This window comes from Paecilomyces variotii, assembly GCF_004022145.1.
Source record: "Paecilomyces variotii strain CBS 101075 chromosome Unknown C8Q69scaffold_2, whole genome shotgun sequence".
NCBI lineage: Eukaryota > Fungi > Ascomycota > Eurotiomycetes > Eurotiales > Thermoascaceae > Paecilomyces > Paecilomyces variotii.
Window position 1 is genome coordinate 3,167,820 of NW_021167141.1, and position 13,893 is coordinate 3,181,712.

A 13,893-nucleotide genomic window follows, 5' to 3' on the forward strand; every position below is an offset into this window, starting at 1 on the left:
TAGTTTCGTCTAGAAAGATCATTATCTCGTTTCTAAAAAGGCTGGCTTGAGATGGCAACATTATGTCCCTCAATCTCGGGGAATTGCACCAGATCCTTATCACTCTTCTTCGCTTCCATCCAGGCACCCAAAGCAGTGAGAACCTTGGCTACATTCTCTTCCTTGCTGAGGTCAATCGGCTGCAGGTCCTGTCCGATCTGCTTGATATGGACACCGGATGTAGCACCCGTGAGGCCAAAGTCTCCCATGTCCAACTTCTGGATCATGGCACCCTTGAGCTGTCCGGAGAGGATATGAGCACAGAAATAGGGTTCCTGGCAGAGAGCACGGCCAATGCCGACACCGTCGCATGTTTCCAGGGCTTTGATCATGCCTTCGACGGTCTTCAGACCGCCAGTCACGTAGCTCTTGGTCTTGGAGAGTTCCGGCACGATGAGCTTGGCCCATTCCAGGTAGAACTATCAGACATTATTAGCCACTCCGAACTGACCATAACAAGGGCTAAACTCCCAGCACAGAGAGGAATATATTTAAGAAAAGACAAAACTCACCGCTTCACGATCCAACGTCGACGGCCTCTTAGCACCCATGAGCGGGAAGTTCTCATACGTGCCACCAGACAACTCGACAAAATCAAACTTATGCTCCTCCAAAGCACGACAGAGCTCCCTCGCCTCATCTGGCTGGAATCCCTTCTCCTGAAACTCGACACTGTTGATCTTGATACCCACAATGAAATCCTTGCTCACGCGTCTCGCAATCTCATCGCGCACCTCCAGGACCAGACGCATGCGATTCTGCAAGTTTCCACCGTACTTATCCGTCCGCAGATTTGTACTCGGGGACAGGAACTGACTGAGTAGATAGCCATGCGCACCGTGCAGCTGCATGCCATCAAAGCCAGCCTTTTCGAGATACTCAGCCGCGTGAGCGAACCCGTCGATGATGGCAGCGATATCTTCCTCCGTCGCAGCGCGCGGCTTGCCAAAGGACATGCCAAAAGTGCCCTCCTTCACGGGGATATCGCTAGCACTGATCGGGTTCGGCTGCAGCTCCTTTGCGGTCTGACGACCAGGATGACCGACCTGCGCAATGAGCAGAGATCCATTCGCCTTCGCCACAGACGCCATCTCAGAGAACCGCTCGAACCGCTCCCCGGAAAACGGAGCATTGCGCGGAATGACCATATTGCCCGCTGTCTCCAGATGGGCCGGATCGATCATGACGTTTCCCGTCAGGCTGAGTCCGATCTGGCCCTCGCCCCAGCGCCGGTAGACATTGATCAGGGCCTTGGTGGGGATACCGCGGGATTCGACATCGTCGAAGGAGAAAGAGGCCAGACGCTCACTCATGGCTCCTTTTAGGAATCGGTTTGGCGCCGTACGCCCCGAGAAGGCGAAGGTGAGAGGCTTGCCCAGGAGACTGGGGTCGACGTCGGCGCATTCGAAGCGTGGTGTAGAAGACATGATTGAGATCTATCTTTATCGAAATCTCTCTCTCACGAATAATGTCGAATCCACGATCTTCCTCTAAGGAGTTCTCCTTTTTGGTCGAATCAGTTAGGATCCTTCGACAAATAATAACAGGTTCAAATAGAGAAAACTAACAAACCAACAAACAAAGCAGGAATATGATAATATAAACCAGATATACAAAAGAAATATCAAGCAATGCCACAATAATAGATAAGATAGTTTTATTACTTCCAACCCAGCTATTTAATTATTAGCGTATAACCTAGTTAGTTACTTGAAACACAATAGTTTTACAACAATGCTGACAAAACAACGTTTATCTAACCATTAGAAATCAAAAAGAAGCAGGTTAGTTATCTAAAAAGGATTGGTACAGATTGAGAAAAACTACTCCATAGCAGCTAACTAGCTAGCTCAATATTAACGGGCTAACTTATGAAACACAGTCAAAAATCTGATTTGTAAGCCGGGTGTCTTCATTTTTTTTTGGTCCGATTTTCTTTTTTTGCCTCTCCCAACTTAGACCTTGGAACGTTATTATGCCAAGGCTACGCTACAATTTTACCCACAGTAATTATTATTTGAATCAATGATGGAACAAAAATAATCTCGGGAGAGAAGGGGAGGCCGTAAATGCCGAGAATCTATGGGAACGGTGGAACCAGTCTAATTCCGGCTTCGGTTTGGTACCAAGTAGCGGGGGTACCACTATATGGTACAATAATAATGCATAAGAGAGGAGATAAATTGGCATAATGTGCTTTAGACCCCGTTTAGACTTCAAGATGCGCTTTTTCCTGTATTTAGATTGTGGTATATAACTAGTTCACTAGAGCACTTGACGCAACTTTCCAGTTTGGCCTCCCCGGATCTGACGTGTTCTAATGAAAATATATAGCAAGCTACTTACATCTGCCCAGCACTTTCCAAATTGAAATTGACAGATTTATCTCTTTGCGTCGTGGTGGGACAAACCGTGAGAGCCATACCTGGAAGTGTATATTGCAATGCAGCGGTTATTAAACTTACTCGAAGATATAAAAGAAATATATTTTCTCCACGGAACTCTAGATGCTCTGGTCATTGAAAAATAATCTAATACATTATCTCAACAGAAAAAGATGTTAACTTAGCTACAAGCTTAAGCCGTGAGGTAATATAGTTTCTCGGAAAACTCCTATGGATATTGTTGCGGTATCTGATGCGCCCAAGGAAGTGCAATAAGTTCAAGTCCCTGCTCAATGGACCACTCCATACCATGAATAAATATGAATTGCATACCGAAATAATGAGATTAACATATCATATTCTGTGATGCGTTATTTGCCTTCCTGTATATAATCAGGGACTAGCTAACTAATGGCACCCTGTCGTATTCTGTACAATTTTCATATGCTCGTAAAACAGGAGCATAAACAAGCCAGGTCCCTGGTGGGAAATAAATACATAAAAAAAAACATAGGAAGAAGAACCAGAAAAGAAAAACTCCACAAGAAAAGCAGGGTACAGCAGGACATATGCGATCGTGTTAATAATAATCACAGATACCTCCATCGCTTGCACGAAGCTTAAAATAACCGAGGAAAAAAGCAGTGTCCCATATCGCTACATATACCGATCTCCAATTGCGCCCAAATGCACAGCACAATATTAACATTATAGAAAGAAAACCGTCATGGAAAATATTCCGCAGGGGTAAAAAGAGTAACACATGAAGAAGAAAGAAAAAAAAGGAGTCGATCCGGACCGAAACTGGAATGTTGTCGGGAAATTCACGCAAGTAATAGATTCCGGACCTTCTGTTGCTTTTCGCGGCTGATGCCTACGGAGAGGAGGTAGCCTTCGACGCCGCTGTATTTGTTGTCAAGGTGTGTCTTAATCGCTCGGATGAAGCCCGGTGGGCATTTCGTATACTCCTCGTCTAGCCCAATGGCTCGGATTTCCTTCATACGCTCTTCCATCTCCGGGATCAGCTCAGGCTCCGACTTGGAGTAGTCGGCTGTGATATCATCCAGAGGGACGGCATTGGTCAGGAAGAGGAGGAGCATGATGACGAGGCCCGTTCGGTCCTTTCCTTGCGTGCAATGCACAACTGTTGGGTAGGTCGAATCGTCACAGAGTAGATCGAAGAGTTCACGCATCTCGGAAATGCTGTTGTCGAGGGTATCTTTGGCCAATCCGATCAGGCCCCGTGGTTGCATGACTTGGCGACCGACAATGGTGATTGCATCCGAGCGATAGCCTGATGCGCTGAGACCAAGCACTTTCCTGCCATTAAGTCAGCTATAAGTCAAGGAAATGAAAATACAGTAACATGTGATCATACATGAAGTTGTACCAGTCTAGCCGCCATAGGAGAGCCTTTTCAAAGGCTTTCCCTGTGAGACTGATGCTATACCGTCGAACACCAGGCAACTCCAAGATATGCTCGTTTGGATTGGCTGGCACGGGCTTGTCCTGTTCCGCTGTTTCAGGGTACAAGGACGCTCGTCGCTTCTTGGTAGCCATGACATGTTCAGTGCTGCATTGACCGTTAGCCAGGCGAAGGACCGAAGAATGGCTCTCTAGGAAAGAGCTCTAGGTCCAGTTGCACATACTTTGATCGAAGATCGATCACCGTTGAGATCGTCAATTCGTCCACTAGACGCTTCTTGTCTCTCTCTGATGCATCGTCTGGCTGAAGGTGGGGAAAGTGAGCGTTAGCTGTGTCAAATAATTTGATGAGGAGAATTTAAGAACAAAACAGAGAACTAGAAATGGAAAATGGATTTCTGGGTCCTTACCCTTGCACTGCGGTATAGCACACCTTCCTTGATGATTCTACCGATTGTACATATTAGCGCCGCACCTCAAATTAGCCTAGCCGTGGGAGGTAGACAATGGACTGCGGTAGAAATAGAGATAATTGGGGAAAACGTTCATATGGTATTGATAATGGACTGGATGTTGGATACGACTGTTAACACTAGGATTGGAACTCCATACCGTGAGCCATGGATCTTATTGATAGAGCTTCCTACATCCCGGAAGTTCAAGATGTTATCGAATGGCCGGTCCGGAGACGCTAGATCAAAGCTGGTCTGGCCTGCTGGATCTGGAGACAGTCGCGGACTGCTCGACTTGCTGCTGCTGCTGCTGCTGCTGGACTTGGACTTCCTTTTGGCCATGGTGGGAATATAATGTGACAGTTGAACGAACGGAGTGAGTCCCATGGAAAGTTGTCAGGCGATGGTCTGTCCCGCTCAGGCAGCAAAAAACCATGCGGAAGTGCGGGAGCTAGTTTGATTCCAGGGATCCAAATACAACTGCTCCGGGATCAGATGAAGACCGGTGCTCAACAGTGAATCGTGGTGTAGAGGGCAAAGCTCTGTTGTTCCCAACTCCAAGCGAAGCTAGAGACCAAGGGAGAAATGAAGGAAAAGAAGATAGGCAAGCAAAGCAAGAGAAACGAAGGTTGTTGTTGTCCTCGGCCAGCAGCTGGATGACTTGGACTCCCGTCTCGTACCTGACGCGCGAAGGAGGTGGGAGGGAAAAAGGAACTATGCGGTCTTTTCTTCAATGTCAACAACGAACAAGAGCACGCAGCGCGTCCAGTCCGCCAGACAGCATCCCGAATGGCCGCGTACACCGTGTTTTGCAGGACTCGAGTCCTGAACAAGTCGGTGAGCGCGGGTGGGGCCGCCGTTGAAGACAGCGCGTGGAAGTTCGAGAATTATCGGATTCAAGCAAGTCAGACTGCCCAGGCTTGTCTTTGTCCGCTGCTGTTGGAGTGCAGTGGCTCTTGGGCGTCTGTTGGGTATTCGATATTGGGCTATTACCGGGCCTGGATTCCTGGGGAAAGGAGAGGATCGTACGGAGTAGTTAAGTCTTGGATCCAAGATGCCGTTCTCAGGTGTCGATTAACTACTCCGTACAACCAGAAAGAAAAGAAAGCAGTCGGGGCGATCCGAACCGGCCGCAAAAACCTGTTGTTGATCGATGCTAGATCGATGATAGTTTGGCAATCGACTCTTTTAACTTAGCGATAGTCAGCCATCGTTCCCTGATTGTCCGCCCATCGCCAATAACAAAGAGGGAGTCGGTTAATCGCGCTTGGACGCCACGTTCTCCTCGTGTCTCGACCATCTCGCAGTGGGTCTTCCTCCGCAAAAAACCCCTCGTAGATAATAGTATCGCCAGGTCGAACAAGGCAGCATACCATCCAGGGACTCGGGGTTGGATCCATTTGCAAGGGATCCGATCCGGAATCGATATTCCGCGGTTGGCGGTGTGTATGGTGGGATCGTCCATCCACAGTAGAAGACACCAGATGATACTAGAACGAGATAGCCAGGTCTCGGAGTGAGCAGCGCGCGACATTTAGGGAAGTGGTGGAGGCATTGGACCGTACAAGCCTACAAGGTCAGATCATAGTCGCGTAGGCGGGTATAGTTTCGAAAAAGGGTCAATAGGATAGGCGCTCTTGTACGTATCCAACGTTTCATTATACAATTGACATATATATGTATAACACACCGAGTAGATCCATCCTTTCGCTGCGATACTGACCCATATTCCCAGCATTACGAAATAAAACAAAGCCAATCAATTCCAAAAGGCGCGTCCAGAAGCAAAGGGGCCCCAGAAAGGAAAGCCCGAGGTATCAAAATCAACGCAAAATGCAAGACGGGAAATTCTTTTGTATAACCCTGAAGAGAGGACACGAAACAAGACAACCCATAAGCCGCCGGATCATGCATGCAGAATACGAACCAAAGGGAATTAGATAGTATGGCGCAAAATGAAATATGGTAAAGCGACTGTGTGACAGGCGAATGAGATTAGAAGTTGACGTCAGGATTCGGATTCTGAAGTGGACGGCCATCGACCACTTGGCCCCGGTAGGTGTTGGTATTCGGTCCAGCAGAGTCCACAGTGAGCGGGCGTTCATAAGAGACAGTGCTGCCCCTTCCGACTCCGGCCTCAGCCATCGCGAGGTTCTTCTCGCCCTGAGGTACGCGAGTGCGCGTGCGCACAGACGGCAGCAGGTCAATGACGAACGAGAGGACGTAGAATGTGAAGACCAAAGCGATCACTGTGTCAAATGTTAGTATCTATGACCCAAAACCAAGCAAGACTTAGTTGAACGACATACCCCACTCCAAGACTGCGGAGGCATTTCTCCTGTCAGGATGTTGGTGACAGACACCAAACCCGATTGCGAGGGCCACCTCAATGACAATGAACGATAGCTTGATCCAAAAACTGGCGAAAAGTATGCGGTGCTGACCACGGTAGAAAATTCCCAGTCGGAGATACTCGAGACAGATGAAGATGGCGCTGATCAGATAAGCAACCCTGCCCGGAGCTGTCAGCAAAGAAACTGTCTTGAACAGAGGAACTGGAGAAGACGAACATGAACAAAAGAAGGCAGCCATCATGCACATGTGGATAATGGACAGTATCGTAGATAGACAGCAAGATCAGACCCAGCGCACCAGCGATGGAGAAGAAAATGGAGATACACGCGCAGGCTTTGTCCCATTTGCCCTTGTTGGGCACCAATTTGCGTGCATGTCGGAGCCAGCGTTCAGAGAGAAATGCGAGATCGAGGAAGACCACGGTGATAACACTGCCGGTAATGAAGAGAGGCTTGAGCCCTGTGGCTCCAATGTCGGATATATAACTAGACCCGGTGGTTAGACGGCGAATTCCATTGCAGTGTTTTTGCCTTTAATGATAGACGTACGCAATCGTCTGGGTCCTCTCCATGCTCACATAGTGAGGTGTCCCAATAGCAGCCCAGTGACCCAGCATTGCAAGGAGCATTGCTAGGAAAAGAAGTCAGCCGTCATCCTTCATCCTGGTGGTTGGGGATGTGGTGAGCTCCATACCAATCCACATGCAAGCGGATATCACTGGGAATATCCAAAACGATATGATCCACATCTTGACTCTTTCAATCGATTATTATCTTGTTCCTTTCTGACAGGATTTCCCGTCGGAGAAATGAGGTATCTATGACAGAACGCCAACGGAAACTGCCACTCGACGGGTTGTTGGAGGCACGCCACGTGAAGGGCGTTCCCGAGATGCAAGGAAAGCGACCTGGGCTTTTTATTCCGTCAGAATCAGACGCTGATGGCATATGTGGCAGAGAGATGCAGCTGTAAGCAGCAGCAGCAGCAGGAGGCTGAGCCTACTCACCTAAGCGCTGGCCAACTGACGAAGATCCAGGGATGCGCACACCCCGCCAGTTGTCTGCTGCGCAGGAACCACCGCAAGAGGGAAAGAGAAAGGGGGTTCTTAGATGGATTGACAGCCTTTCGCAACTTTTCCTCGAACCACAGAGTAGCCAATGACGCGTTCTGCTGTTGATTCTGTGGGATCCTGAAAATGCTCAGCGGGCAGACGGAGATGGTTCTTTTGGTCTCCAGACAGGATGCCGCGTGGGATCGACCAAGGGGTTAGACTGTTTCTTTCTTTTTTTTTTTTTTTTTTTTTTTTTTTTTTTTTTTTTTTTTTTTTTTTTTTTTTTTTTTTTTGAGACGGGATCCGACGGGATAAATTGGGCCAAATCACGGAGAGAAAAAAGGGAACAAAGACCCCAGCCCCTGGAGTTGTCTAGAATGGGGATATGGAACTGGGGAAAGCGTCGAGATGCGTTGAGGCATTGCCCAGCTTAAAGCATGAATTCCAACCCCCTCCAGATCTCCATGACTTCACCGTTTTCGTTGCTTGCCGATTCAGTGCCGATCCGGCAGACGTCATTGTCCGCCCGTCTTCTTGCCAAGCGGGAAAGAAAAGGTTCGTTATTATCATCATTATTATTATGCTACAGCAGCATCGCACCAGATCATCTTCTTTATATTCTCATCCATATAGAATTCCCTCCAGCCGATACAATTGAGGTCTGATTTCTGCCATCTTCTATCTACTCTGGAGTCTATCTACCCTGATTTTCATGGCTCGTGCTCTAGTTCTATAATCTTCTCCAGGATTAAACATCCCGTCAGCCACCGGCTTCACGGGCGCAGATTGGCGCCGGGAGGGGCGTCTCTTGGCAAGGCAACGGATACTCTTCTTCCCGCTGTGCAGAATATCTATAATAAATCAAAGAGAACCAAATATTAAGTTACGATCAGACTGCGTGACGACCACATGTTGGCTGTGCAGAGGATATGGTGGGCAGCAGATTAAGCGCCAAGAGAGGTCCTGATCCTGTCACAAGGCTGTATCCAGATTCCAGCGGCTCAGCCACGCTGCTTGGGGGTTCATTGGAATCCTCCAGGCTGGACTTACGATTCAAGTCCGCCCGTCACTGCTAAATCCTGATCTATTTCCAGAATATCTGATTATTTCAGGTGCCTGCATGTCCATGTCATCTAGTTACTCGCCATCCGCAGCAAGCTGACGATATACATAGGGCTGTGGCAGATCATCTGAGTGACCATATTTCTTGCGCATGCGGGATTACAGCTTGCCAATAATCGTCATGCGATGAGAATAAATCATAGTTAATTAAAATAAGTCAATAATCCTCAATTAACCCTGTGTCTAACCAGGCTTCCTTTTGCATCGACAATTAAGCAACCGAACCAGCCACGCTGCCGTCGATGACAACCGTCAAACGAGGCCCAAGTAGGTACAAGCAAATCATCAGCTGTGATGACTGATAATAGAGAACAAGAGAAAAGAAAAGAAAAGCAAAGAAAAAAAGTGAAATTTCCATCCCAATGCAGACCCTCTCTATCAGAACTCCGTTACGTTTCTTTTGCCGCATAAGCCACGATGGGTTTGGTCAACAGACACAAGAGAACAAGACCAGATGAACAACCCGTATAGGGGGAGGACTAAATCATTTCCGACGACCGCGCCGTGCCCGGGCCCCTCGAGTAGCACTTGCTGTAGTAGTAGCGCGTGTCTGGGCCCCGGTTGCGACTGGTTTCTCCACTGCCACCTTCACACCATTTCTTCCATCATCCTCACTCTCATCGTCGTCTTCGCTGCTGGAGTCTTCGCTCGAAGACTCCGTAGGGGCACGCTGGGGGCTCGTAGATTCCGACGAGCTGCTATCGTCAGAAGGAGATCGACGCGCGGCTCGATAGGGAACATCAGGAAAGCCGGCGACGTCTCTGCGCACATGGTAACCATATCGGGGATCCATCGGACCATAGGGCGGGTAATCTGCAGGGTCAAGCGGATATGGTACAGCATTCGAGGACGCCCGTGATCGAGGCATCCACTGAGGATCATCCGGAAGGGGACGGGGGAAGGCCTGGTATCGAGATGAGGAAGTTGGGCGATGCTCTGAAACGGAAGCGTAGCGCTGAGGAAGATGGGAACGGGGCGACGAGCCCGGTTGCTGCGCTCTGGACGACTGGGAAGATGGCGTTCGGGGTCTCTGAGAAGAAGAGCTGGACGGGCGACCTCCAGGGGAGGAATAATAACTGGAGGGTACACCTCTGGTTCTTGTCCACCCTCCATAAGGCTCGTCACTCGGCTGAGGGCGTTCAGCTGCCAAAGAAGCAGGCATGCTCTTTCGTTTCTCCATCTTGTCGGATTTTCCCTTCGTTGTCGGCTTCCCGTTCTTGCTCTTGCTCTTATCCTTGTCCTTGTCTTTGCTCTTGTCCTTGCGCTTTTCGGTCAGGGATGGTTGGCTGCTGGCACCCTTCTTCCGCTGCGTTTCTTTGCTTCCGGTGCTGCGCATCCTCCTCCTTTCCAGTGCATCCAGCTCTTCCTGTGACAAGCGAACATTCTTTTTGCCCATCAGCTGAGCGCGTCGGATCCGTTCGAGTGCTTTGTCCACCAGCCGCTCTTCTTTGTCCATCATCGCCAGCTGGACGGCATATGCAACGGTGCTGTCGGCATCGCTATCCAGGTTATAATCGACCCCCTCAGAAGACTCCGTCTCATCCTCGTACTCATAACTCCGTCGCCTCGGCTGCCGCCTGCTGCCATCCCGTCGCAGACCATGGTATTCATCCAGCAGCGCACCACGATCATAATCATCCTCCTCGCTCTCAATCTCCTCCACACGCGCTTCGTCAGCGTCATCATCCCACTGCAACCCTCGCCTCCTGACTTGTCTCCCCAGTTGTGCCCCTGGTGGTCTTCCCCATCGGGGCATATCGTAAGGAGTTCGCGGCCGACCACCTAGACCGCCTCCTCGGAAAAAGCATTCTCGATTGGTTTATCCATAAGTGAAGCGTGACCGAAGACAGTCACACCAGTAGCGCCGATGAGCCACAGGACCGTCGTGAAGGGCGAACCCAGGATACCCATGGGCACGGCAACAACGAGCAGACCAGTGTAAAGCTGGGATGTCGTGAAGCGGGCGAAACCCAGGTCGAGATCACGCCCACCCAGCTTGCCAATACCGTAGAGACCACCAGTGACCAGGATGATGACGAAGAGCAACATCAGGTTGGTGAGCAGGCTGTAGATGCTGAGCATGAGAAAGACGGCGGCATAGTTGCTGGAGAAGTAGGACAGGTTGTAGTTGACGCGACTCTGCACCTCACCAAAGTTGGCCGGTTTGGAGAGACGCTTCAGGTCCAGAAACTCAGAGATAGGCTTCAGGTTGGCAAAACGACTGCTGATCGATTGAGCGCGGACGCTGTTGAAGCGATCAGTGAAGCGCGAAGTGATCGCGTCGAGAGGGATCTGGAGAGGAGCCATTGTGCGGTGTAGGGAGGGCCAGACTATAAATGCTCGCGCTGATGATGAAAGCGAGGGAGAGTATTGACGCTCGATAGAAGTGCCGGTGCGTATACGATCGTGACGAGGCGGACGGGGAATGGAAAGAGTGAGCTGGCCAGAAGCGATGTTTTGCAGGGCCGAGCCAGGGGAGTGGAAAAAGCTGGCCAGCTAACTAAGTAGCGGCTCCTGACAAGCTGGGCCAACGAGCGGTCGGATAATCGTCCAGCTCCAGCGAGATCTCGAGTCGTGTCTCCAGAGATATCAGAGATATCAATACTCCAGTTGATCGGAACCACACACACAAAGAAAAAGAAAGTGCTGGGCTAGAGACGAGTCTCTGAGACCTTCTGGCGGGCTGCCGTGCTGTCCACGGCAGTCTCCAAAACCGCACTGGGCGCAGAGAAGAAAAGGTTCTAGCTAGGGATGAGGGCGATGCTGATGCTTTTAAATCGAAGACCAGAGACAAGTAGTAGATCCACCAGTCCACTGCAGAGCAGATCCTGCATCCAACTTCTTTCTGCTGTCAGCAGTAGGATAAGTCAATTAACTAGAGCGTTTCTTTATCCGCAGAGCGAGCTTCACCAGGCCCGCTCCATGGCGACTCTTCCAGCCTCAGGTTCCTGCTGGCAATCCCCGCGTCGTATGGTATATGCCCTCCAGGTTCTACACTCGAGACATTACTGAGACTGCCCTTTATATATTACCCTTTTCCCCTTCCCTGCCAACCCTGGGGGAGAATAATGGCAGGATGCTGATTTGAAGCTGCTTGTCTCTCTTCCCCGACCTGTAAGTTTTCCCTGCCGCCCGTTATTGGGCCACGTCGACGCACTACGGCAGCTCGAACGCCTCCAGGCGGTCTGGCAGCTGCTGGACAGATCATATCGCAGTGCAGACCCTGTAGAAAGTCTCCATCGATCTCCCACTACGCTCGCATCTAACTTCGCCCTACCCTTTCTAATTCACTGGTACCATCTTTGAAGCCGTCGTTGGGCATAGCGACTGTGTTCGCACATTGCCAGCCCAACATGAGGCACTCGATTCTCCGATTGCTCGTGATTGCGGCCTTTGTTGTCCTGGTGGCCGCATGGACAAAAGAAGGTCTGTATTTCATTTTATCTCATCGATCCCTTTTTGGATTGTTGCATTTCAAATCATGATCAATTGTCCCGGCTGACAGTATCTGTGGTCCCTTTGTAGATCATGAAATCTTCCGTATCCGCGACGAGATTATAGCAACTGAAGGCGCAAATGTGACATTCTACGGTACGACTCCTATCTATCATGCGTACTATTCCGTCTACAGCCCATTGACCTGCAAAAACACACAGATTTCTTGGGAGTCAAACCTACTGCAAAGCAGGATGACATTAGCAAGGCATACCGCAAGAAGTCTCGAATGCTGCATCCCGACAAGGTCAAGCGCGCCTTCATTGCAAACACTTCCAAGGATAGGGCCAAGGCCAAGGGGTCCTCCAAGGGGCCTTCGCAGCGTGAAATTGCCGCTGCGGTCAAAGAGGCTACTGAGCGTGCTTCCCGCCTGAACGTCGTTGCCAACATTCTCCGAGGCCCATCCCGCGATCGTTATGACCATTTTCTGAAGAATGGGTTCCCCAAGTGGAAGGGCACCGGGTACTATTATTCGAGATTTCGGCCGGGGCTGGGCAGTGTGCTTGTTGGTCTGTTTATTGCTTTCGGAGGCGCCGCTCACTACGCTGCACTCATTCTCGGATGGAAGCGCCAGCGTGATTTCGTTGACAGGTATATTCGCCAGGCGCGGAGGGCCGCTTGGGGCGATGAATTGGGTATTCGCGGAATTCCAGGCATCGATTCACCGGGTGCCACAGCTCCTCCGCCTGCCTCTGAAGCAGCAGATGCTGGTGCCATGCCGATGAACCGCCGTCAGAAGCGCATGATGGACAAGGAGAACCGCAAAGAGGGCAAGAAAGGCACTCGCGGAACTTCGCGCAGCTCTGGTACGGCCACCCCAACGACCGAAGGCCCCGTACCCACCGGAGAGAGAAAGCGCGTGGTGGCAGAGAATGGCAAGGTACTGATCGTCGACTCCATCGGAAACGTGTTCCTTGAAGAAGAGACGGAGGATGGCGGCCGTCAGGAATTCTTGCTGGACATTGATGAGATTCAGCGCCCGACCATTCGTGACACTTTGTTGTTCCGCTTCCCTGGCTGGTTTTACCGGAGAACAGTGGGCCAAATGCTCGGTGGCTCGAAAGAGGAAGATGCCGTGGCCGAGGAGCAGGACGAGACTGCTGAAAGGACGGAAGAACCCGTTAACGACGAGGCCAGTACAACTGGTACTTCTAACGGCAGGGTGAGGAGAAAGAGAGGTAGAAGGGACAACAGATCATGAAAACAATCATACCCTGGGAGAAGCGTAGGATCTGAAAAGATATATGTGACTCTTCTTTATATAGACTTGTACAATAGTTCTTTCCCCACCACAGATCTTTGCTCCTGTCGTTTGTCCTGGGAGCAACAACTAAAACATAACAAAAGCATTGCGGGATTTATCCCATCACAATAACACTTGGACTTTTACAAGTCATAAAATCCATCCACATATACATCACATATCCACAGGACGCTCGACTTGACCATTCAGCAAGAGTTCAGCCCATACATATAACAACAAGTTCCCCCTCAATTCAACTATTGCAACAGCCCTGATACAACACCTAACAAATGAAATCAAATCCTCAGCCTATAAGTAGCCGCACCC

The 13,893-nt window shown here is 50.0% G+C and overlaps 5 protein-coding genes across 5 annotated transcripts; 1 reads left to right on the top strand and 4 right to left on the bottom strand.

Annotated features, from left to right (window-relative positions):
* Position 1: 1 nt before the first annotated feature.
* Positions 2 to 1,485, bottom strand: C8Q69DRAFT_496574 (hypothetical protein). Its single transcript, XM_028632263.1, has 2 exons — positions 552 to 1,485; positions 2 to 458 (listed from the first exon to the last, which is right to left on the bottom strand). The coding sequence occupies exons 1-2, from the start codon at positions 1,464 to 1,466 to the stop codon at positions 33 to 35; spliced, it is 1,341 nt and encodes a 446-aa protein (XP_028487969.1). The 5' UTR covers positions 1,467 to 1,485; the 3' UTR covers positions 2 to 32.
* A 1,762-nt stretch (positions 1,486 to 3,247) lies between these two features.
* C8Q69DRAFT_504968 (protein-tyrosine phosphatase-like protein) lies at positions 3,248 to 4,642 on the bottom strand (the record flags this gene model as incomplete). Its single annotated transcript, XM_028632657.1, has 5 exons — positions 3,248 to 3,743; positions 3,802 to 3,996; positions 4,073 to 4,152; positions 4,259 to 4,295; positions 4,461 to 4,642. 5 exons carry the CDS (start codon positions 4,640 to 4,642, stop codon positions 3,248 to 3,250), a joined length of 990 nt encoding a protein of 329 aa, XP_028487970.1.
* A 1,524-nt stretch (positions 4,643 to 6,166) lies between these two features.
* C8Q69DRAFT_167230 (putative FK506 suppressor Sfk1) lies at positions 6,167 to 7,534 on the bottom strand. The gene is made up of 5 exons (XM_028625729.1): positions 7,349 to 7,534; positions 7,204 to 7,285; positions 6,871 to 7,140; positions 6,610 to 6,812; positions 6,167 to 6,549 (listed from the first exon to the last, which is right to left on the bottom strand). The coding sequence occupies exons 1-5, from the start codon at positions 7,401 to 7,403 to the stop codon at positions 6,296 to 6,298; spliced, it is 864 nt and encodes a 287-aa protein (XP_028487971.1). The 5' UTR covers positions 7,404 to 7,534; the 3' UTR covers positions 6,167 to 6,295.
* Positions 7,535 to 9,312: 1,778 nt separating this feature from the next.
* On the bottom strand, positions 9,313 to 11,135 carry C8Q69DRAFT_442487 (prenylated rab acceptor 1; the record flags this gene model as incomplete). Its single annotated transcript, XM_028628839.1, has 2 exons — positions 9,313 to 10,637; positions 10,685 to 11,135. The coding sequence occupies 2 exons, from the start codon at positions 11,133 to 11,135 to the stop codon at positions 9,313 to 9,315; spliced, it is 1,776 nt and encodes a 591-aa protein (XP_028487972.1).
* Positions 11,136 to 12,181: 1,046 nt separating this feature from the next.
* Positions 12,182 to 13,524, top strand: C8Q69DRAFT_504972 (putative endoplasmic reticulum DnaJ domain protein Erj5; the record flags this gene model as incomplete). The annotated part of the gene is made up of 3 exons (XM_028632658.1): positions 12,182 to 12,254; positions 12,354 to 12,419; positions 12,485 to 13,524. The coding sequence occupies 3 exons, from the start codon at positions 12,182 to 12,184 to the stop codon at positions 13,522 to 13,524; spliced, it is 1,179 nt and encodes a 392-aa protein (XP_028487973.1).
* Positions 13,525 to 13,893: the final 369 nt, after the last annotated feature.